The sequence below is a fragment of the Scyliorhinus torazame genome, chromosome 3 (genome assembly GCF_047496885.1).
Source record: "Scyliorhinus torazame isolate Kashiwa2021f chromosome 3, sScyTor2.1, whole genome shotgun sequence".
Classification (NCBI taxonomy): domain Eukaryota; kingdom Metazoa; phylum Chordata; class Chondrichthyes; order Carcharhiniformes; family Scyliorhinidae; genus Scyliorhinus; species Scyliorhinus torazame.
In genome coordinates this window covers 346,927,611-346,949,418 of record NC_092709.1, presented here as the reverse complement: position 1 = coordinate 346,949,418, position 21,808 = coordinate 346,927,611, and the positions used below count along the sequence as shown (strand labels likewise).

At 49.1% G+C, this 21,808-nt stretch overlaps 1 protein-coding gene across 1 annotated transcript in view; it reads left to right on the top strand.

The window, feature by feature from the left end:
* The window catches only part of dysf (dysferlin, limb girdle muscular dystrophy 2B (autosomal recessive)), a 427,787-nt gene extending 406,525 nt beyond the window's left edge, over window positions 1–21,262 (top strand). The window contains exons 52-56 of the mRNA XM_072497740.1: window positions 395–494; window positions 1,813–1,979; window positions 7,282–7,391; window positions 14,755–14,902; window positions 17,028–21,262. Coding sequence (XP_072353841.1) covers window positions 395–494; window positions 1,813–1,979; window positions 7,282–7,391; window positions 14,755–14,902; window positions 17,028–17,066 — 564 coding nt within the window. The 3' untranslated portion in view covers window positions 17,067–21,262. The remainder of the gene's footprint in view (window positions 1–394; window positions 495–1,812; window positions 1,980–7,281; window positions 7,392–14,754; window positions 14,903–17,027) is intronic.
* The last annotated feature ends 546 nt before the right edge of the window (window positions 21,263–21,808 follow it).

The following is a 21,808-nucleotide window of genomic DNA, read 5'->3' as shown; positions in this document are numbered from 1 at the left end:
TACTCTGTATTTAACCCCGTGCTGTACCTGTCCTGGGAGTGTTTGATGGGACACTGTAGAGGGAGCTTTACTCTGTATCTAACCCCATGCTGTCCCTGTCCTGGGAGTGTTTGATGGGACAGTGTAGAGGGAGCTTTACTCTGTATTTAACCCCGTGCTGTTCCTGTCCTGGGAGTGTTTGATGGGGACAGTTTAGAGGAAGCTCTACTCTGTATCTAACCCTGTGCTGTACCTGTCCTGGGAGTGTTTGATACTGAACTTTGAATGCGGGTCAGCAATCTCAACGTGACTCTGGGCTCCAAGCTGGTAGCTTCTTGTTGTATCTGATTTAATTGCTATTTTTAAACCAATACGGAAGCTCACAACCTCAAACTTCTCTCTGGTTTTCTTGCAGGAACATTTCTGGAGTTTGGATAAAACAGAGACTAAAGTCACACCACAGCTCACCATTCAAATCTGGGACAATGATAAGTTTTCCTTTGATGATTACCTGGGTACGTTCTTCTAAAATCTCTCATTGGGGATGTCACCACTGGGATTTAAGATTACACAGAAGCTGTGGAAGGTTGTGGATAAACATCAGAATTGCCTGGAGGAGGTGCAAGGCCGTATTGGAAATCTTCCTCACATGGCAATTCCTTCGAAAATGTGTTTACTTGAACATCAGGCCAGTTGTGGTGACAAACATCAAGCCCTCAAACCCTCATCCCTCACCTACATCACCCACTGCCCCTTTGTCCCCTCATTGCACTGTTGCCCCTTCATACCCCATGCTCTCTCCATACCCATTTATGACCCTCATGCACACACGCCTCATCACCCGTAATTTCCCCTCATGCTCCCCCATGTATCCTTCATTTGAACTCACCCAGTGTCCACCTTGGGCAGATCTCATGAGCATCGATTTTGAAATGGTTATTAAAAACAAACTTCTAACAATCTAACAGTGCTGCCATTCAAACACATTTCATATTGAAATCAGTACTATTCAACAACCCACTATAAATGAATTTTTTCAAGTAATTAATCTGTTGAAAAACCAAATGTGTCTTCACTTACCACATGAAAGACACATAATCACTTCATTAACTATTTAACATATCAATCAAGAGTTGAATACAGCCCCCTGCTGAGATAAGTAGTCCTCATCTGTTGCAAGTCAATCACTCACAATGGGCTCAGCTGCCAGAGCAAACCATTATAGTTCCCAAACAATGAAGCCTATTGAAAATGGACAGACAGATTTCTAAACTACGGCAGATGACCTGTCAATCAGTGCATTCCAGGAACAGGTACAAAACAGCAGATAAATGTTAAACAAGCCCTGGGCATTCAACTGATTTCAGATCATGACATAATAATAATAATCATTATTAGTGTCACAAGTAGTCTTGCATTAACATGGCAATGAGGTTACTGTGAAAAGCCCCTAGTTGCCACATTCTGACGCCTGTTCGGGTACACTGAGATTTTAGTTTAAACGGGCAGCATGGTCGGTGCTGGCTTGGAGGGCCGAAGGGCCTGTTCCTGTGCTGTACTTTTCTTTCTTCTTTGTTTGTTCTTTGATATTGCTTCACCTAGCGTGTGAAGACAAAGCATTCATTGCCACTGTAAACAGATGTACTGATTCACGTCATCGCAGTTTGGGGGATCTTGCTGTGTGAAAGATTGCTGGAACGTTCCTCTGCGCAGCAGCAGCCCCCGTGATTCTGAGTGATTGAGTGTATGTGAAGCCTGAGAGATGTGATGAGCTGTCTAATCAATATCAGCCTTTGTAACGTCATTCTGATTGAAATTCTGCCCTTGCCTTAGGCTCTGTTCAGATGGATCTTAACAGAATGCCCAAGCCCGCCAAGTCAGCTGAGAAGTGTGGCCTGACGATTCTCGAGGGCGATAAGTATGTCTCTCTGTTTGAGCAGAAGTCAGTGAAGGGTTGGTGGCCTTGCGTGGCTGAAACACAGGGGGAGAAGATTCTCGCTGTAAGTCCTTCGCCTCATCCTGGCTCAGTTTGCGGATAATCTCGGGTCTAACAACAACCTGCGTTCATGTAGCACCTTTGACAGAGAGGTAAAACTCTCCAAGGCGCTTTGTGGGAACGTAATGGAGCGTTTGACGCTGAACCAAGGAAAGAGACCAGATTCCTGAGAGATTGATCTTGACTGAGGGGGTCGGGAAAAGAGCTGGAGGGAGAGAGGTTTAGGGAGGTAACTCTGGGACTTGCGATCTAAATGGCTGACGGCACGGCCACAATGGTGGGGCAAAATGAAGAGGGGAGGGGGGAGGGAGTAGGGCACGGGTCCAGAATCAGAGGAGCGCAGAGGGTTGTAGGGCTGGAGGTGGTTCCAACGTTAGAGAGGGCTGAGACATGCTTTCTGTCTTTCCAGTCCCTAATCGGAGGAAATTTCTGCTCATCCAGTAATTGGATATCAGATAATCAGTCAGCTTCGTTCGGAGACAGTGTCATTGAGTCATAAAGTATTACAGCACAGAACGAGGACGTTCGGCCCATCGTGGCAAGCACCTATCTATTCTAATCCCATTTTCCGGCAATTGGTCCGTGGTTAGGATTAGGGTTGGTTGTATGGTGATTTCATGTGCTCATCTAAATGCGTCTTAACTGTTTTGAGGGTTGCCGTCTCCACCATCCTTTCAGGCAGCGAGTTCCAGATCCCCACTACCTCTGGGTGAAAATGTTTTTCCTTAAATCCCCTCGAAATCTCCTGCCCCTTAATTAAATCTATGCCCCCTGGTTATTGACCCGTCCACCAAGGAGACAAGTTTCTTCCTATCCACCCGATCTACATCCCTCATAACTTTGTACAACTCAATGAAGTCCCCCCTCAGCCTTTTCGAGTCGAAGAAAAACAGCTCCAGCCCACCTGGCCTCTCTCTCCACAGCTGAAACGCTCCAGCCCAGGCAGCATCCTGGTGAATCTCCTCTGCACCCTCTCCAATGCAATCACTTCCTGCCTATAGTGTGGTAAGAAGAACTGCACACAGTACTCCAGCTGTGACCTAACAAAAAATAAATAAATAATTGCTTGTTGTCACAAGTAGGCTTCAAGGAAGTTACTGTGAAAAGCCCCTAGTCGCCACGTTCCGGCGCCTGTTCGGGGAGGCCGGTATGGGAATTGAACCCGTGCTGTTGGCCTTGTTCTGCATTACAAGCCAGCTGTTTAGCCCACTGTGCTAAACCGGCCCCAAGCATTCCCTTTACTTGTTAGACCTCCCTAAATGTATCACCTCACTTTTCTGGGTTAAATTCCATTTGCCACTGTTCTGCTCACCTGACCAGTCTGTATCATCTTGTAATTGAAATGAAAAATGAATGAAAATCGCTTATTGTCACAAATAGGCTTCAAATGAAGTTACTGTGAAAAGCCCCTAGTCGCCACATTCCGGCACCTGTTCGGGGAGGCTGTTATGGGAATCGAACCGTGCTGCTGGCCTGCCTTGGTCTGCTTTCAAAGCCAGCGATTTAACCCTGTGCTAAACAGCCCTTTCCTTCTCACTGTTTAGCACACCACAATTTTTGTGTCATCCGCAAACTTACTGATCATACCTCCCACATTCATATCTAGATCGTTAATGTACACTGTTAACAGCAAGGGACTCAGCCCCGATCCCTGTGGTACACCACTGGACACAGGTTCCAGTCACAAAAATAACTTTTGACCATCAGCCCCTGCCTCTTGCCACTGAGCCAATTTTGGATCCAATTTGCCAAATTGCGCTCGATCCCATGGCCTCTTACCATCTTCACCAGTCTCCTATGTGGGACCTTGCCAAAAGCCACGCCTTCCCTCATCGACACACCTAGTCACCTCCTCAAAATATTCAATCAAATTTGTGAGACATGATCTCCCGTCGACAAAGCCATGTTGACTATCCTTGATTAATTCTTCCTTCTCCAAGTGGACATTAACTCTGTCCCTCAGATTGTTTCCAATGATTTCCCTACCACTGATGTCGGACCCACTGGTCTGTAATTACCTGTTTTTTCTCTACTTCCCATCTTGAATAGTGGCACCAATTTGCTGTCCTCCAGTCCTCTGACACCTCTCCTGTGGCCAGAGAGGATTTGAAAATTAGCATCAGGACCTCTACAATCTCCTCTCTTGCCCCCCACAGCAGCCTAGGACACATCCCATCTGGGCCTAGGGATTTATCCATATTTAAGTCAGCTCAAACTGCTAACACCTCCTCCCTCTCAATGCTAACCTGTTCAATTATATCACAGTCCCCCTCCCTGCTTTCTGTACCTACATCGTCCTTCTCCGTAGTGCACACAGATGCAAAATACTCATTTAATATCTAATCTGTGGGCGGAATTCTCCCCCCCCCCTCCCCCCACGCCGGGTGGGAGAATTGCCGGTGCGCCGCACGAGTCCCGCCACGCCGCCCCCAGCACCCGCAAGCGATTCTCCCACCCCCCCCATATCGGCGCGGCGCGAATCACGGCTGGCCGCTGGGAGAATCGCCGCTCGCCATTTGTAACGGGCGAGCGCCAATTCTCTGGCCCGGATGGGCCGAGCAGCCTGCCCAACACGACGGCTTCCCGCTGGCGCCGTCCACACCTGGTCCCTGCCGGCGGAAACAGCGTGGGAACCGCTGGGGGGACGCGGCTTGTGGGGGGGGGGGGGGAGAGGGGTTCCTGCACCAGGGGGGGGGGGGGGGGGGCGGCCTCAAAAGGGGTCTGGCCCACGATCGGTGCCCACCGATCGGCAGGCCGGCCTCTCTGAAGGAGGTCCTCCTTTCCTCTGCCGCCCGCCAAATCCATCCGACATCTTCTTGCAGGGCGGCCTTGGGGAGGACAGAAACCGCGTGGGTGATGTCATTTACGCGGCGCCGGCCGCATCATTTACACGGCACCGCTTTTACGCAGCGCCAAGGCCCGGCGCGCGCAAATGACGCGATGCCGCTCCTAGCCCCCCGGGGGCGGGACAATAGGGGGCTGGGAGTGGCCTCTGACGCCGGAGTGAAATATTCCGGTTTTCACTCCGGCGTTGGGACTTAGTCTCCCGATGGGAGAATTGCGCCCAGGGTCTTTCAGCTCCTTGCACAGGTTGTCACATTGGTTCCTAATGGGCCCTACTCTTTCCCTGGTTATTCTCTTGCACTGAATATACCTATAAACACCTTGGGATTTTCCTTCATTTATCCTGCCAGTGTTTTTCCATGACCTCTCTTTCCTCTCCTAATTTATTTTTTTGAGTAACCCCCCGCACTTTCTAAACTCCTCCAGGGCTTCCACTATTTTGAGCCCCCCCCTGTATGTGCCACAAGCCTCCCGGTCTTTTCCTTATCCAACGCTGTATTTCCTTTGACATCCAGGGTTCTCTGGACTTTTTGTTTCCACCCTTTACCTTTATAGGAACATGTTTGCTTTGTACTCTCTCTATTTCCTTTCTGAATCACTCCCACTACTCTGATGTGGATTTTCTGCCATTAGCTGCTCCCAGTCCACTTTGGCCAGACCCTGTCTTATCCTATCAAAATTGACTTCCCCGAATTCAGAAACCTATTTTTGGTCTACCGTTGTCCTTTTTCATAACTGTCTCAAATCTTACTGAGTTATGGTCACTATCACCAAAATGCTCCCTCCACTGACACCTCTACCACCTGCCCGGCTTCTTTCCCTAAAATTAGGTCAAGTATCGTCCCCTCTCTTCTGGGACTTTCCGCGCGCTGGCTCAGAAAGCTCTCCTCAATGCACTTTAAAAATTCTGCCTCCTCAAAGCCTTTCACACTCTGACTACCCCTATTAATATTGGGGAGATTAAAATCCCTTTGTATTATTCCCTTAGGGTTTTTATCGTTCTCTGACATTTGCCTACATATCTGCTCTTCTATTTCTCCCTGACTGTTTTGGAGCCTATTGTAGACTCCCAGCAACATGATTGCACCCTTTTTGTTTTTCCTTTCCACCCATATGGCCTGCGTAGATATCAGCCCTTCTCACTGTGGCAATTGACTCCTTGATTAATATTGCACCACCTCCTCTTTGCCCCCCCCCCCCCCCCCCCCCCTACCCCCCCCCCCCCCACCCCTGTCTCATCTGACAATTCTATAGCCTTCGCTCCTGCAGCAGGGCAAGACCACTCTGAAGATTAAGAAGTTAGAAAGAAAAACAAAACAAAAGAGCACCTCTTTCCCCTCTGAGGCACCACTGTGCTCCAAATTCCCAGATACACACTCGCGATCTGGTTGCGTCTCACTCAGGATGTGCTCTCTCCCAAATGTTTGTGCATGAATTTTACTGAACGTGTCCTTCCAAAGTCCCTTTCCTAAATAGAGCTGAGGTGTGACACACACTAGTTAAGCTTCAACCGTAACCAACACCTACTGAGGCCCCATTCAGACTTCAGACACAGTCAGCTGAGTTGGTGACCTTAGTAACCTTTTAACTAGACTGTTCCTGTACATCAGAAAATGCGCAGGGAGCTCATATTGCAGTGCAGTACGACAGGAGTGCTGCACTGTCAGAGGTTTAAACCAAGGCCCTCTCAGGCACTAGTTGAAGAAGAGCAGGGGGGGGAGGGGTTGCCGCCTGAGTCCTCGCCAATATTTATCTCGCAGCCTACAGGTGGTAAAGGATTATCTGGCCATCACGACGTTGGTATCCGTGAGACCTTTTGTGCGCAAATTGACTGCTGTGTTTCCCTTCAGTGACGGGAGTTCAAATGAGTAGGTGGATGATCTCTGGGATAAAATGGTTCTCCCGTAAGGAATGAGTGGATGGGCCTATACTCTGGAGTTGGGAAGAGTGAGAGGGTGATCTTACTGAAAGATTAAGTTATTCAAGGGTTTCACAGGGGGCAGGCGCTGAGAGATTGTTTCCACTGGCTAAAGAGTCAAGGAGGTCGTAATCTCAGGGGCAGGGGGCCAGCCATTTGGGACTGGGATGAACAGAGATTTCTTCACATTTAATGGGTTTTGAATCTTGAAAATTCTCTGCTCCAGGGAGATGGTGGGTGCCCCGTTCTTCAGTACATTCAGGACCGGGAATAATGGATTTTTGGGCTGTACGGGTATCGCGGGATATGGGATAGGGCTGGAAAGCTGAGCCGAAGATCAGCCATGATCTTCCGGAATGATGGAGCAGATTCAAGAGGCGCTTTGGGATGTTGTGAAAGGCGCTATAGAAATGTACATTCTTCCCTCTTCTTCTTTGACATTGCGCTGATTCCCAATTTGTAAACTCTGGACAAACTGCTTCCTTGCTCTGTTTGCCGAGGCTACCAAAAGCCCCATTTTAAGTCTGTGCCTTCCCTTACCCAGGGCAAAGTGGAGATGACTCTGGAAATAGTGTCAGAAGAGGAGAAGGAGGAAAGACCTGCCGGACAGGGCCGCGACGAGCCCAACATGAACCCTAAACTCGAGGATCCAAAGTAAGCTGTCGCTGGCTGGGTACCCAGCCACGCTTAGAGCTTCCCACTCAAGAGTGTTGTTGAGTAAAAAATAAGCGTCGACAGGAACTTCATTTTTATAATCATTCTGAGGACGTGGGCGTCGTTGGCAGTTATTGCCCATGCCTAGCCTCCCCTTAAGAAGGTGGTGATGGGCTTTTTCTTTGATCCACCGCAGTCTGTGTGGTGAAGGCACTCCCCCGGTGTTGTTAACGAGAGATTCCCCGGATTGTGACCCAGCAACCAAGAAGCAATGGCCAATAGTGGTGCGAGTCAGGATGGTGTGTGACCCGGATGCTCTTCCACTTGGCAATATTGATGTAGGAACATTGAGAGCTCCTATGTTTAGGGCCTGCCTGGAGTGTTTCTATGGACCTCATTGTGCAAAAAGTATGGAAAAGGTGCGGTCTAGATGCACGAGCACGATAGCAGGGTTGAAGAGATATAGTTCTTGTGAGAGACCGAAAGACAAGGGCTGCATTCATGAAGGTCGAGCAGCGAATCCAATAAATCTAACAGGGCAAGATTATTTCAACTAGTTCGCGAGTCAGTAAGAAGATGGCATGAACTCAAGATAAGTGCTTGAGGCGTAACGAGGAAGCTTAGAGTGAATACTTTACACACAAAGGCTTATTTGTCACATCACCTCAACCAGAGATAGATAGGTTCTTGATTAATAAGGGGGATCAGGGGAGAAGGCAGGGGAATGAGGATGAGAAACATTATCAGCCAAGACCGAATGGCGGAGCAGACGCGATGGGCCGAAGGGCCTTATTCTGCTGCTATACATTCTGGTCTTATGGCCTTATCACGGGATGGCCTTGTTTGGTCCATTCTTAGTTGCTCCTGGTGGGGTTCAGGCGTTTTACCGCGACTGAGTAACTTGCAAGGCCACATCAGAGAGCAGTTAAGATTGAACAACATTGGGGTGTGGAGACCAGAGACACAGAAAGGACAGAAATTATGCAGTTGGGTTCTGGCAACAGTCCAACAGCTTTAAGGTCAGCTCTACTGCCAGCAGCTTTTTTATATTTGATTTAATTGAACCCAAACTGACGGGGTGGAATTTGATCTTGCAATTCTCTGGATTATTAGTCTGAGTTTCAAGATTACGAGCCAGTTAACGTAACCACCACCTAACCAGAAGGATTTACTTCACAGACATGGAATCCGTTAGCACACGAGGGTCTTGAAGGAGAATCGGTCACAACATTTTGGAGGGAGCGAGAGATATAGGAGGGTGAATTTTCCCGGGTGCTCTGCTACTTCACTGGAGTTGCCCAGGACTATAAACTGGGTTTCTTCTCAATTAGTTAACTGCAGCAGGACAGGGGCTGGTTTAGCACAGTGGGCTAAACAGCTGGCTTGTAATGCAGAACAAGGCCAGCAGCGCGGGTTCAATTCCTGTACCGGCCTCCCCAAACAGGCGCCTGAATGTGGCGACTGGGGGCTTTTCACAGTAACTTCATTGAAGCCTGCTTGTGACAATAAGCGGTTATTATTATTATTATCATAACTTCTGGGATATTTCCTACCTTTGCCGACATTAAAGATGTGATTAGGCAGACTGATGAAGGAAAAGAAGATAAAGTCGATAGGCGGTTAAAGAAATAGATTTAAAATGAATAATGAAGGAGAAGTTGTTAAAGGGAAATGCGAAGACATTGCACAACTGTGATTCAAACTATTTGCTTCTGTGGAGGGTAAATATTGCCATGTTTCCATGATTAGGGTAGATGTTGATTGTTCTCATGGTGTACCCCCTGTGCATTTCTATTTTTTATTTGTTCACGGGATGTAGGCATCGCTGGTTAGACCAGCATTTATTGTCCATCCCTAGTTGCCCTTGAGAAGGTGGTGGTGAGCTGCCTTCTTGAATCACTGCCAGTGCATGTGGTGTAGGTGCACCAACTGTGCTGTTAGGAAGGCAGTTCCAGGATTTTGGCCCAGCGACAGTGAAGGAACAGCGATATATTCCCAGGTCAGGATGGTGAGTGGCTCGGAGGGGAACCTCCAGGTGGTGGGGTCCCCAGGTATCTGCTGCTCGTGACCTTCTAGATGGTAGAGGTTGTCGACTTGCAAGGTGCTGTTGAAGGGGCCTCAGTACGTTCCTGCAGTGTATCTTATAGATGATGCACACGGCTGCTACTGTACGTCGGTGGTGGAGAGACTGAATGTTTGTGGAAGGGATGCTAATCAAGCGGGCTGCTTTGTCCTGGATGGTGTTGAGCTTGTTGAGTGTTATTGGAGCTACACACACCCAGGCAAGTGGAGAGTGTTCCATCACACTCCTGACTTGTGCCACATTGGAATCATGCAACTCTGTTGGGCTCCATTTGCAGCTAGTCGAGAAAGACAAGTTTTGTTTTAATTATTCATTATATCTCTTTTTCTGGGTTAGCTCAGTTAGCTGGATGGCTGGTTTGTGATGGGGAGGGTCACCACAACGCAGGTTCAATTCCCGTACCGGCTGAGGTTAGTTTCGTGGTTACATAGAATTTACAGTTATTATGGACCAGGGTTTAGAGAACCCCAAAGTGTATCATGGAGTTCACCTGACCCACAACTTTTAATAGATTGTGGTAAGGGGAGCACACGGCCCACTCTACAGGTGTGGTAAAGCAGAAATGGACCAGTGGTTTTTAAAACAAAACAATGTTTATTCTATGAACTCAAATTAACCTTTCTAAAACAAACAGTGAACATCTTCACAACCAGTAAATCAAATACACCCCCCAAAGAATACAACACTAAATAACCTGTATGCTGTCCTTTTAACATCCAAAAGACTTAACAAACCTTCAAACAGGAACACATTAGGGTTACATTTAATACTGAGACCTTTTTTACAATTCTGAGTTCGCCAAATGTTCCATAGATAGTCTTTGGATGGCAGAGATCAACAGCAGTGCAGCTTACTGAAAGAACACAGACACACCCAAGCTCTTTCTCAAACTGAAACTAAAAAAAAACAGAAGTAGAACTCAGCTCCACCCACACTCTGACATCACTTTAATAACATGAGCAGCTCCATTTCTTAATGGTACATTTCTTAAACACCCATTTCTTAAAGGGTACTCTCACGTGACACAATGCAGAAGGAGGCCATTCAGCCCATCGAGTCTGCACCAGCCCTTGGAAAGAACACCCGACCTAAGCCCACACCTCCACCCCCATCCCCGTAACCCAGTAACCCCACCTAACCTTTTTGGACACTAAGGACAATTTGGCATGGCCAATCCTCCTAACCTGCACATCTTTGGATGTGGGAGGAAACCGGAGCGCCCGGAGGAACCCCACATAGACACAGGGAGGAAATGCAAACTCCACACAGACAGTGACCCAAGCCGGGAATCGAACCTGGGACCCTGGAGCTGCGAAGCAACTGTGCTAACCACTGTGCTACCATCCCGCCGCCTTCTCAACCTTGCCCCTCACCTGAGGTGTAATGACCCTCAGGTTAAATCACTACCAGTCAGTTCTCTCTCAAAAGGGGGGTGGGCAGCCTTTGGTCGTCTGGAACTATGTCGACTTTCACCAGGGGAGTCGAGTAGCTCTGTTGGCTGGACGGCTGGTTTGTGATAGGGAGGGTCACCAACAGCAGAGGTTCAATCCCCCTCCAGCTGAAGTTATTAATGAAGGCTCTGCCTTCTCAACATTACCCTCGCCTGAGGTGTGGTGACCCTCAGGTTAAATCACCACCGGTCAGCTCCCAAAGGAGAGAGCAGTCTGTGGCCCTCTGGGACCATGGTGACGTTCATGTCCCCTTTTGCACTTTCTGCTTCTTGGAGTTTGGAGAGGTGCCAGCTGAACACCATAAAACTCACTGTTGACATGATAGGGTGGTAGGAGGAAATCTAGATAGACCCAGCTCGAGCAGTTCTCATGGTAATCGGCGGCACGGTAGAAGAATGGTTATCACTGTTGCTTCAGAGTGTCAGGATCTCAGGTTCGATTCCCGGCTTGGGAGTCTGCACGTTCCGCCCGTGTCTGCGTGGGTTTCCTCCGGGTGCTCCGCTTTCCTTTCAAAAACCGCAACACCTTTCTGATTAGTATCCATAGACATCTCTGGAGGTAGTGGCACCTTTGAGTCAGTCTGCCTTATGATGTCTTTGATGATGCTCATGCGATTCTTCTATTTGGAACAGTCTAGAGATAGGCTCAGACTTCGGCTCCCCACTTCAACCCCGCCCTGACCCTTATCCATTTGGGAAGGAAGGTTCATTGGTTATGTGAGCTGAGTTGCTGAAGGTATTTTTTTGGCAAGTTGTAAAAAGTCCCAAAGCACTTTCCAGCCAATCAGTTACTTCTGATGTGCAGTTGCTGTTCCGATAGATGTGGTTTATTGTATGGCTCTGAGGCAGAGAAGACGGGGAGAAGTTGCTGAACACAGCGGGTCTGGTGGCCTGAAGTGCATATGTTTTAATGCAAGGAGCATTACGGGTAAGGCAGATGAACTTAGAGCTTGGATTACTACTTGGAACTATGATGTTGTTGCCATTACAGAGACCTGGTTGAGGGAAGGGCAGGATTGGCAGCTAAACATTCCAGGATTTAGATGTTTCAGGCGGGATAGAGGGGGATGTAAAAGGGGAGGCGGAGTTGCGCTACTTGTTCGGGAGAATATCACAGCTATACTGCGAGAGGACACCTCAGAGGGCAGTGAGGCTATATGGGTAGAGATCAGGAATAAGAAGGGTGCAGTCACAATGTTGGGGGTATACTACAGGCCTCCCAACAGCCAGCGGGAGATAGAGGAGCAGATAGGTAGACAGATTTTGGAAAAGAGTAAAAACAACAGGGTTGTGGTGATGGGAGACTTCAACTTCCCCAATATTGACTGGGACTCACTTAGTGCCAGGGGCTTAGACGGGGCGGAGTTTGTAAGGAGCATCCAGGAGGGCTTCTTAAAACAATTTGTAGACAGTCCAACTAGGGAAGGGGCGGTACTGGACCTGGTATTGGGGAATGAGCCCGGCCAGGTGGTAGATGTTTCAGTAGGGGAGCATTTCGGTAACAGTGACCACAATTCAGTAAGTTTTAAAGTACTGGTGGACAAGGATAAGAGTGGTCCGAGGATGAATGTGCTAAATTGGGGGAAGGCTAATTATAACAATATTAGGCGGGAACTGAAGAACATAGATTGGGGGCGAATGTTTGAGGGCAAATCAACATCTGACATGTGGGAGGCTTTCAAGTGTCAGTTGAAAGGAATACAGGACAGGCATGTTCCTGTGAGGAAGAAAGATAAATACGGCAATTTTCGGGAACCTTGGATGACGAGTGATATTGTAGGCCTCGTCAAAAAGAAAAAGGAGGCATTTGTCAGGGCTAAAAGGCTGGGAACAGACGAAGCCTGTGTGGCATATAAGGAAAGTAGGAAGGAACTTAAGCAAGGAGTCAGGAGGGCTAGAAGGGGTCATGAAAAGTCATTGGCAAATAGGGTTAAGGAAAATCCCAAGGCTTTTTACACGTACATAAAAAGCAAGAGGGTAGCCAGGGAAAGGGTTGGCCCACTGAAGGATAGGCAAGGGAATCTATGTGTGGAGCCAGAGGAAATGGGCGAGGTACTAAATGAATACTTTGCATCAGTATTCACCAAAGAGAAGGAATTGGTAGATGTTGAGTCTGGAGAAGGGGGTGTAGATAGCCTAGGTCTCATTGAGATCCACAAAGACGAGGTGTTGGGTGTCTTAAAAAATATTAAGGTGGATAAGTCCCCAGGGCTAGATGGAATCTAGCCAAGAATACTGAAGGAGGCAAGAGAGGAAATTGCTGAGGCCTTGCCAGAAATCTTTGGATCCGAACTGTCTTCAGGTGATGTCCCGGAGGACTGGAGAATAGCCAATGTTGTTCCTTTGTTTAAGAAGGGTGGCAAGGGTAATCCAGGGAACTACAGGCCGGTGAGCCTTATGTCAGTGGTAGGGAAATTACTGGAGAGAATTCTTCGAGACAGGATCTATTCCAATTTGGAAGCAAGGGGTCGTATTAGCGAGAGGCAGCACGGTTTTGTGAAGGGGAGGTCGTGTCTCACTAACTTGATAGAGTTTTTCGAGGAGGTCACTAAGATGATTGATGCAGGTAGGGCAGTAGATGTTGTCTATATGGACTTCAGTAAGGCCTTTGACAAGGTCCCTCATGGTAGACTAGTACAAAAGGTGAAGTCACACGGGATCAGGGGTGAACTGGCAAGGTGGATACAGAACTGGCTAGGCCATAGAAGGCAGAGGGTAGCAATGGAGGGATGCTTTTCTAATTGGAGGGCTGTGACCAGTGGTGTTCCACAGGGATCAGTGCTGGGACCTTTGCTCTTTGTAGTATATATAAATGATTTGGAGGAAAATGTAATTGGTCTGATTAGTAAGTTTGCAGACGACACAAAGGTTGGTGGAATTGCGGATAGCGATGAGGACTGTCTGAGGATACAGCAGGATTTAGATTGTCTGGAGACTTGGGCGGAGAGATGGCAGATGGAGTTTAATCCGGACAAATGTGAGGTAATGCACTTTGGAAGGGCTAATGCAGGTAGGGAATATACAGTGAATGGTAGAACCCTCAAGAGTATTGAAAGTCAAAGAGATCTAGGAGTACAGGTCCACAGGTCATTGAAAGGGGCAACACAGGTGGAGAAGGTAGTCAAGAAGGCATACGGCATGCTTGCCTTCATTGGCCGGGGCATTGAGTATAAGAATTGGCAAGTCATGTTGCAGCTGTATAGAACCTTAGTTAGGCCACACTTGGAGTATAGTGTTCAATTCTGGTCGCCACACTACCAGAAGGATGTGGAGGCTTTAGAGAGGGTGCAGAAGAGATTTACCAGAATGTTGCCTGGTATGGAGAGCATAAGCTATGAGGAGCGATTGAATAAACTCGGTTTGTTCTCACTGGAACGAAGGAGGTTGAGGGGCGACCTGATAGAGGTATACAAAATTATGAGGGGCATAGACAGAGTGGATAGTCAGAGGCTTTTCCCCAGGGTAGAGGGGTCAATTACTAGGGGGCATAGGTTTAAGGTGAGAGGGGCAAAGTTTAGAGTAGATGTACGAGGCAAGTTTTTTACGCAGAGGGTAGTGGGTGCCTGGAACTCACTACCGGAGGAGGTGGTGGAAGCAGGGACGATAGGGACATTTAAGGGGCATCTTGACAAATATATGAATAGGATGGGAATAGAAGGATACGGACCCAGGAAGTGTAGAAGATTGTAGTTTAGTCGGGCAGTATGGTCGGCACGGGCTTGGAGGGCCGAAGGGCCTGTTCCTGTGCTGTACATTTCTTTGTTCTTTGTTCTTTGTTCACATATCCAGCCTCGATAACGTGACCAAGTCCTCTCATCTTTATATAACAGGCGACCGGACACCTCTTTCCTCTGGTTCACTTCCCCCTTCAAGACCCTGAAGTACATTGTCTGGAGGAGGTTCCGTTGGTTGATTCTTGGGCTGCTCATGTTCCTTCTCCTGGTTCTATTTATCGTCATATTCCTGTACTCCTTCCCGGTAAGTTGCGAGATACCTGGCTGCGCCTGCACGTGTTTGCATAGTGCACAGGGGTGTAAGGTTATTCCCAATGTTTGTAGCATGAACAGTAATTCTGCAATGGCTGTAGATCCTAGAGTTACAGCATTGAATGAAGCCATTCGGTCTATTGTACTTGTTCCACCTCGAAGATAATAAAGTTTTACAGCGTGGAAATAGGCCATTCGGCCCTTTCTGTCCATGCCGGTCATCAAGCACCTACCTACTCGAATCCCATTTTCCAGAACTTGCCCAAAAAGCAGTTCGCCACGGTACAGCGTGGCCAATAGAAGCCGGGAGACTCGCTCTGGGATCTACCCGGCTCGCAAAGCCTCGCGATAGTGAACACGATGTCGCAAGACATTGTGATGTAAATCCTGCCCGTTGTGGGCAGGATTACTTTTCAGCAAACCTGCATATTAGACGAGACAAGCTAGTCTCACTTTAATATGCAGTTTCTTGAGGTACTTGAGGCGTTGGGATCTAACCCCTTTGCTTCGGAGACCTTGGACGAGTGCTGTACCGTCATGGTCTCACAAACGTTGACCAGACAGAACAGCACTCCTGGGGTCTCCCAGGGGATGGGAGGTGCCAGGTGCATGCCCTTTGGGCAGGGTGGTACCCTGGCAGTGCCACCTGGGTGCGTGCCTGGCTCTGCCAAGGTACCCAGATGGCACTGGCAGCTGGCAAGGACACTGCCAGGTGGCACTGCCAAGTTGCCAAGCTGGCATTTTATGTGTGCTGGCGATCGGGCCGGGTTACCCACCGCAGATATCAGGAGAGGTGTGGGCTGGGGACCCTTCCAGTGTATTGCGGATTTGGTGGGGGTCGGGGGGTCACATCGGGGGACTCGGAGATCAGGGCACCATTTTTAAATAGCGTCCCGATCTCTCGCTATACTGAGGAGTTCCGGCGAGCGGTGAGTGCCGGGCACTTCGTGAATTCGGCGTCCCGTGGGTCATATAAGTATTCAGACCTGGATCTCATCCAGTGATCATACCCAGCATCGCCGCGGAGTCTGATTTGAGACTCATTTTCAATTCATCCATTGCACCCGGACCTGCGCCTGGTTCAACAGGATCACTGAATCATGTCCAATGTCTTTTGTTGGAAAGGATCCTATAATTGCACAACACTTGCTGAGCAATCCTGAGTGCGCTCTGAATTACACTAACATCCAATGAGTCTGTCCTGATGGGTGTAAGCTTTGACATCACTGGCTGGATTCTCCAGGCACCGACACCGAAATTGCATTCGGCGACTGGCCGGAGAATAAACCAGCCAAATCGGGGGCGGCGCCACTTTCACAATGCTCCGCCCCCTCCAAAGCTAGAGTGCGTTGCGCCACATATCGACGGCCTCAGGCCATTTCCTGAGGCCTGCCCCCCCCCCCCCCCCCCGATGGCCCGCCCCCGACCGGCCGAGTTCCTGACGGCGTGGGACTTGTGTGGTCTCACCATCGGGAACTCGGCGTGGCGGCTGCGGGCTCAGTCCAGCGCCGCCACGGTCGGGGGAGGACCCAGCCGGGAGGGACATTATTCGGGGCTGGAGGCACTGTGGGGGGGGGGGGTGATCCAGGCGCGCGAGCCGGCCGAAGGGATGGACTGTTTTGCGGGCCGGATCCGCAAGCGGCTGCTGCCATGAAGCACGGCACGGCCACTGCAGGCCACCGCCATGCGCATACACGGCCACGGACCCGGCAATTCTCCGGGCCGTATCGGCAGCTAGAGCCGGGTGGGTGCTCTATGCTGCCTTCCTGCTAACCCCCAGCAAACCACCACCGTTCCCACGCCCACATCAGGGCACAGCTCCAGAATCGGAGAATCCAGCCCCACATGTCTCTTGTTGCAAGTCCTATACTACCCAAAAGAAAAATATGTATAAAGGAAAGACAGTTTGACAAAGACTGGGTTGGATCTAGGAATAGTGGAGAAATTGATGACTGGTGGACAAGAGCCGGAGCAGAAAGTCCTGACAAGGATTGTTGAGGGAGATAAATTGACAAAGTGGGTAGATGGCTAGAATCTAGCAGGGCCAATTAATAATGTTCCCAACTGCACACGAAAGAAGATGAGACTGTCTAACTCTTGCCCTTTCGTTTCTACAGGAATATGCTGCCATGAAGTTGGTGAAACCTTTTAACTGAGACCTGTAGCTGTATGAGGTGGTGATCCCCGTCGCAAATTGTGTCACTGCTTCACCTGCAATGGAAACCTGACCTTACAGGAAACAGTATAGCCTTCGAATATAAAATTACCGGCATCAAGCTAAGAGCTTGCGGCTGGTCGCGAGTAGCTTGCAGGCGCCCGGCTTCCGGGCACTCCGCTGCTTTTACACGCTGTTGGCACCTTGTCGGAGTTTGCCGAGGGTCCTCGGTTTCCACGCCAACTGTGCTGCCGCTGATCTCAGCAGACTCCACCGTCCTCCCCCCCTCCCTCTTACTTTCTCCCTCTCCAAGCTCGCCGGCTTCATCGAGAGTTCCGTTATATTTCTCAAACAAGGCTAAGTGTTGGCATTGAGATCGAGACAGGAAGCAGGCAATGGTGGGTTCCGCTGCCCATTCTGGACACACTGTACAAACTCCTTCCCCATTGGAGCTTCGCTATAACCTGCGGATTGTTTTTGCACTAATATCCCCCCTCCTAATCCTCCACCTCAAGACCAAATTCACCTACGCCGGTAAATATCAGACTCCAGCCTATGACACACTAAGGTGGTGGGGCTGTTGGGGGGGGGGGGTGGGGTGGGGTGGTTACCGAGCGTCAATGCCTCGAGGAGAGGAGCCAAGAAATGTGTGTGGCTGGCAGAGACACAGAGAAAACCTTGTCACTGACAAAGCTTTCCACCTTCCCCTGCCTGTGAAGATCCAATGCTACGAAGAACGCAAGCCGAGGACTTTCATATTAAAGATGGCACCGCACTGTGAGCTGCCTGTCCATCGCTGCTCGACAGCCAATCTACACCAAGAATGTTAATCTGTTCACCAACCAACTATCTATTTAGTTATTTCATGGGCTATGGGGGCCACTGGCTAGGCCAGAATTTATTGTCCATCCCTAATCGCCCTCGAGAAGCTGGTGGTGAGACTTTTGTTGGTGCTTTCAGATTTCTATACCTTATGATTTTCTTTTGTCATTTTAGCCCAGCTCTCGAAAGGTGAATGGGGTTTTCAGTTCAAATGTGTAGCAAATGGAGGTGTATCTTGCTGGTTGTCACCACTGAATGGCAACGTATTCAGCCATGCAGAATTGTGGGGCAGTGTTCGAGGATCTGCAAGTTACTCTGCTCATATTCCTTTGTACAAAATACTTAAATGAATCCCTCCGAAAGAAAGAAACAAAAAAATATTTGTTTTCGCAAACTGGGCCTGGAAATCTCTCTCCACACTGGAACCCAGAGAGCTCCCTCACACTGGGGCCTCGAGAGATCTCTCCACACTGGGGCCTCGAGAGCTCTCTCCACACTGGGGCCTCGAGAGCTCCCTCCACACTGGAACCCGGAGAGCTCCCTCACACTGGGGCCTCGAGCGCTCTCTCCACACTGGGGCCTCGATAGCCCTCTCCACACTGGAACCCGGAGAGCTCTCTCCACACTGGGGCCTCGAGAGCTCTCTCCACACTGGAACCCGGAGAGCTCCCTCCACACTGGGGCCTCGAGAGCTCACTCCACACTGGGGCCTGGAGAGCTCCCTCCACACTGGAACCCAGAGAGCTCCCTCCACACTGGAACCCGGAGAGCTCCATCCACACTGGGGCCTCGAAGCTCCATCCACACTGGGGCCTCGAGAGCTCTCTCCACACTGGAACCCGGAGAGCTCCCTCCACACTGGAACCCGGAGAGCTCCCTCCACACTGGAACCCGGAGAGCTCCATCCACACTGGGGCCTGGAGAGCTCACTCCACACTGGGGCCTGGAGATCTCCCTCCACACTGGAACCCGGAGAGCTCCCTCCACACTGGGGCCTCAAGAGCTCACTCCACACTGGGGCCTAGAGAGCTCCCTCCATACTGGAACCCAGAGAGCTCCCTCCACACTGGGGCCTCAAGAGTTCCTTCCACACTCGAACCCAGAGAACTCCCTGCACCCTGGGGCCTTGACAGTTCCCTCCACACTGGGGCCTTGACAGTTCCCTCCACACTGGGGCCTTGACAGCTCCCTCCACACTGGAGCTTTGAGATCTCCCTCTGCATGGAGACCTCGAGAGCTGCCTCCGTACTGTCTCTGAAGACCTCACTCCATCATAACCCTCTACTGGGCGTGAGTCCCTCTTTACATTAATCTCACTCAAGCTGTGAAGAAAAAGGGTTGTAGGGAGGCATTGTATCGAATTTCTGCAACAAGAGCCATATGAAATCACAGTTAGTGCAAAATTAGGGAATGTTAGATACATACATAGATACATACATGGAAGATGTAGGAGGAGGCCAAATACACTTTGAAAAGACTCTTCGTTGGCCATCAGGCAATATGGAAAATCTTGTGGATGTAAAAGATGCCATCAATATGCAGTTTACTTCCAGTGCATTCCCTCCTTTTGGGGGGGGAGGAGCATCCAGAACTCAGTGGGAACACGCTTAAAAATAGAGCCCAGCGGTTGAGGAGGGAAATCAGGGTGGGCGGTTCCTTACAGTGGCTTTGTGTTACAAAACGTGAAGGGTGCTGTATAGAGCGACGGGGAGCGCAATCTTTTCATCTTGCACTCATCGACAACATAGGAACAGGAGTAGGCCATTCAGCCCCTCGAGCCTGTCCTGTCATTCAATGAGATCAGGGCTACTCTGTGGCCTAACTCTATATACCTGCCTTTGGCCCACACCCCTTTAACACCTTAGCTTAACAAAAATCTATCGATCTGTTTTAAAATGAATAAGTGACCGAGCATCAATTGCCTTTGAGGGAGAGAATTCCAAACCTCTACCATCCTTTCATAGAACATAGATCATAGAATGTACAGAAGGAGGCCGTTTGGCCTATCAAGTCTACATCAGCCCTTGAGAGAGCACCCTACCTAAGCCCACACCTCCGCCCTATCTCCCTAACCCAGCAATCCCACCGAACCTTTTGGACACTTAAGGGGCAATTTAGCGTGACCATTCCACCAAACCTGCACATCTTTGGACTGTGGGAGGAAACCGGAGCACCCGGAGGAAACCCACGCAGACATGGGGAGAACATGCAAATTCCACATAGACAGTGACCCAAGCCGGGAATCGACCCGGGTCCATGGTGCTGTGAAGCAACAGTGCTAACCACTGTGCTATCGTGTCGCATACAAGTGCTTCCTAACATCTCTCCTGAATGGTCTGGCTCTAAATTTTAGACGATGCCTCCTCGTTCTAGAATGAGTGAAAACAGTTTATCTTTATCTACCCTGTCTTTTCCGATTAATATATTGAAGACTTTGGTCAGATTACCCCTTAACCTTCTAAATTCTAGAGGAAACAGGCCTAATTTGTGTGATCTTTCCCCATAGCTTCAGGACAAACAAAAGAATACCAAATTTCAAAAGATCACAATTTATACGACAGGATAAAAGGGGGCTGATTGGTTTGGAAATCATCTCTGATTGGCCAAGATGTTGCCATGGAGAAAGCAACCGGGAAACGATTGGTTCCCCAAGCTCCCGGGTAATTCCACAAAAGGTGCAATGTTTTGAATAGATTATTTTTTTTGTTGCAGAGAATGGGTGCTTCTGTGTGAATGTATGTCATTTTGAGCAAGTGCAAATGAGCTACATTGCGAACGCGACTGATTCCTGTTGAGTGCAAGGTGCAAAGTTTTGGCAGCATGCCTTTTCAGCAAGGTTTGTCTTTTGCTCACAAAAGAGTTGCGGAAATCCAGGGCTCTCTAGCCAAAGGAGCCACGGATGATGGAGGGAGGCTAATTGGAGCTTTGAAGACTGAGATTGGTGGTTTTTATTCCATAAAGGTATCGAAAATGGGGCAAAGATGGATAAGCTGAGCTGGGGGGTGATAATCTCACAGAATTGAGCAAACACGAGACGCCGAATGGCTTTTTCCCCAGCTCTCATGTTTCTGCATTGCTACATCCCATGGTATTGCTACATCCCATGGTATTGCTACATCCCATGGTATGAAGACACCAATTGGTTGCCAAGGCTTTCAGCAGCAGCAAATCAGACACTGAGATGCGAGTTCCCACCCTGCCTCACATTCATCCTTCATGTAGTGAGGGGCAGCTGCCGGTGGTACTGAAATCCAGCACGGGAGGGGAATGTTCTGAGTGTTGGTTGATGTGAAGAAATAACTTGTGTTGTTGATTTTGCAAGAAAATGAATCTTGATACGTTTGAATTTAAAAATAAATATATATTTTAAAAGCATTACGATCTCCATGTCTTCAGATTTCTTACGAAACGCACTGCATTGTTGCTTCCGATCTCTATTTCAAATATTCCAGGTCTCTCCCGAGTGAATTAATTTTTTTAAAAGTGGACTCTGAGCCCCTTCCAATTAGGAGTTCACCCTTACCCCCCCCAATAGGCTAATGGTGGGCAACCTCCAGCCTGGAGGCCACAAATGGCCCACCTGGGTTCTGAGTGCGGCCCATGAGGCATTTTGTTGACCATCGCCCACATTCAGAGTTGCCACATTATGCTGATTCCCATCCATGTAGTTTTGCTTCCTACCGGTCTGACTGAAGTGATCCGCACGTAAAGCAAGGACATGTGAAGTGAGGTGTATGCTGATTATACACAGCATTGATTTTGAGAGCCGTGCAATCCATCTGTGTCCAAAGAGTAAATATTTATTTTGTTATTACCATTAAAGTTGACGACAGTTCTATTAATATCGAAATGATTAAGCATTTTCTATGAGGGCGGCACGGTCCCACAATGAGTAGAACAGTTGATTCACAGCTCCAGGTT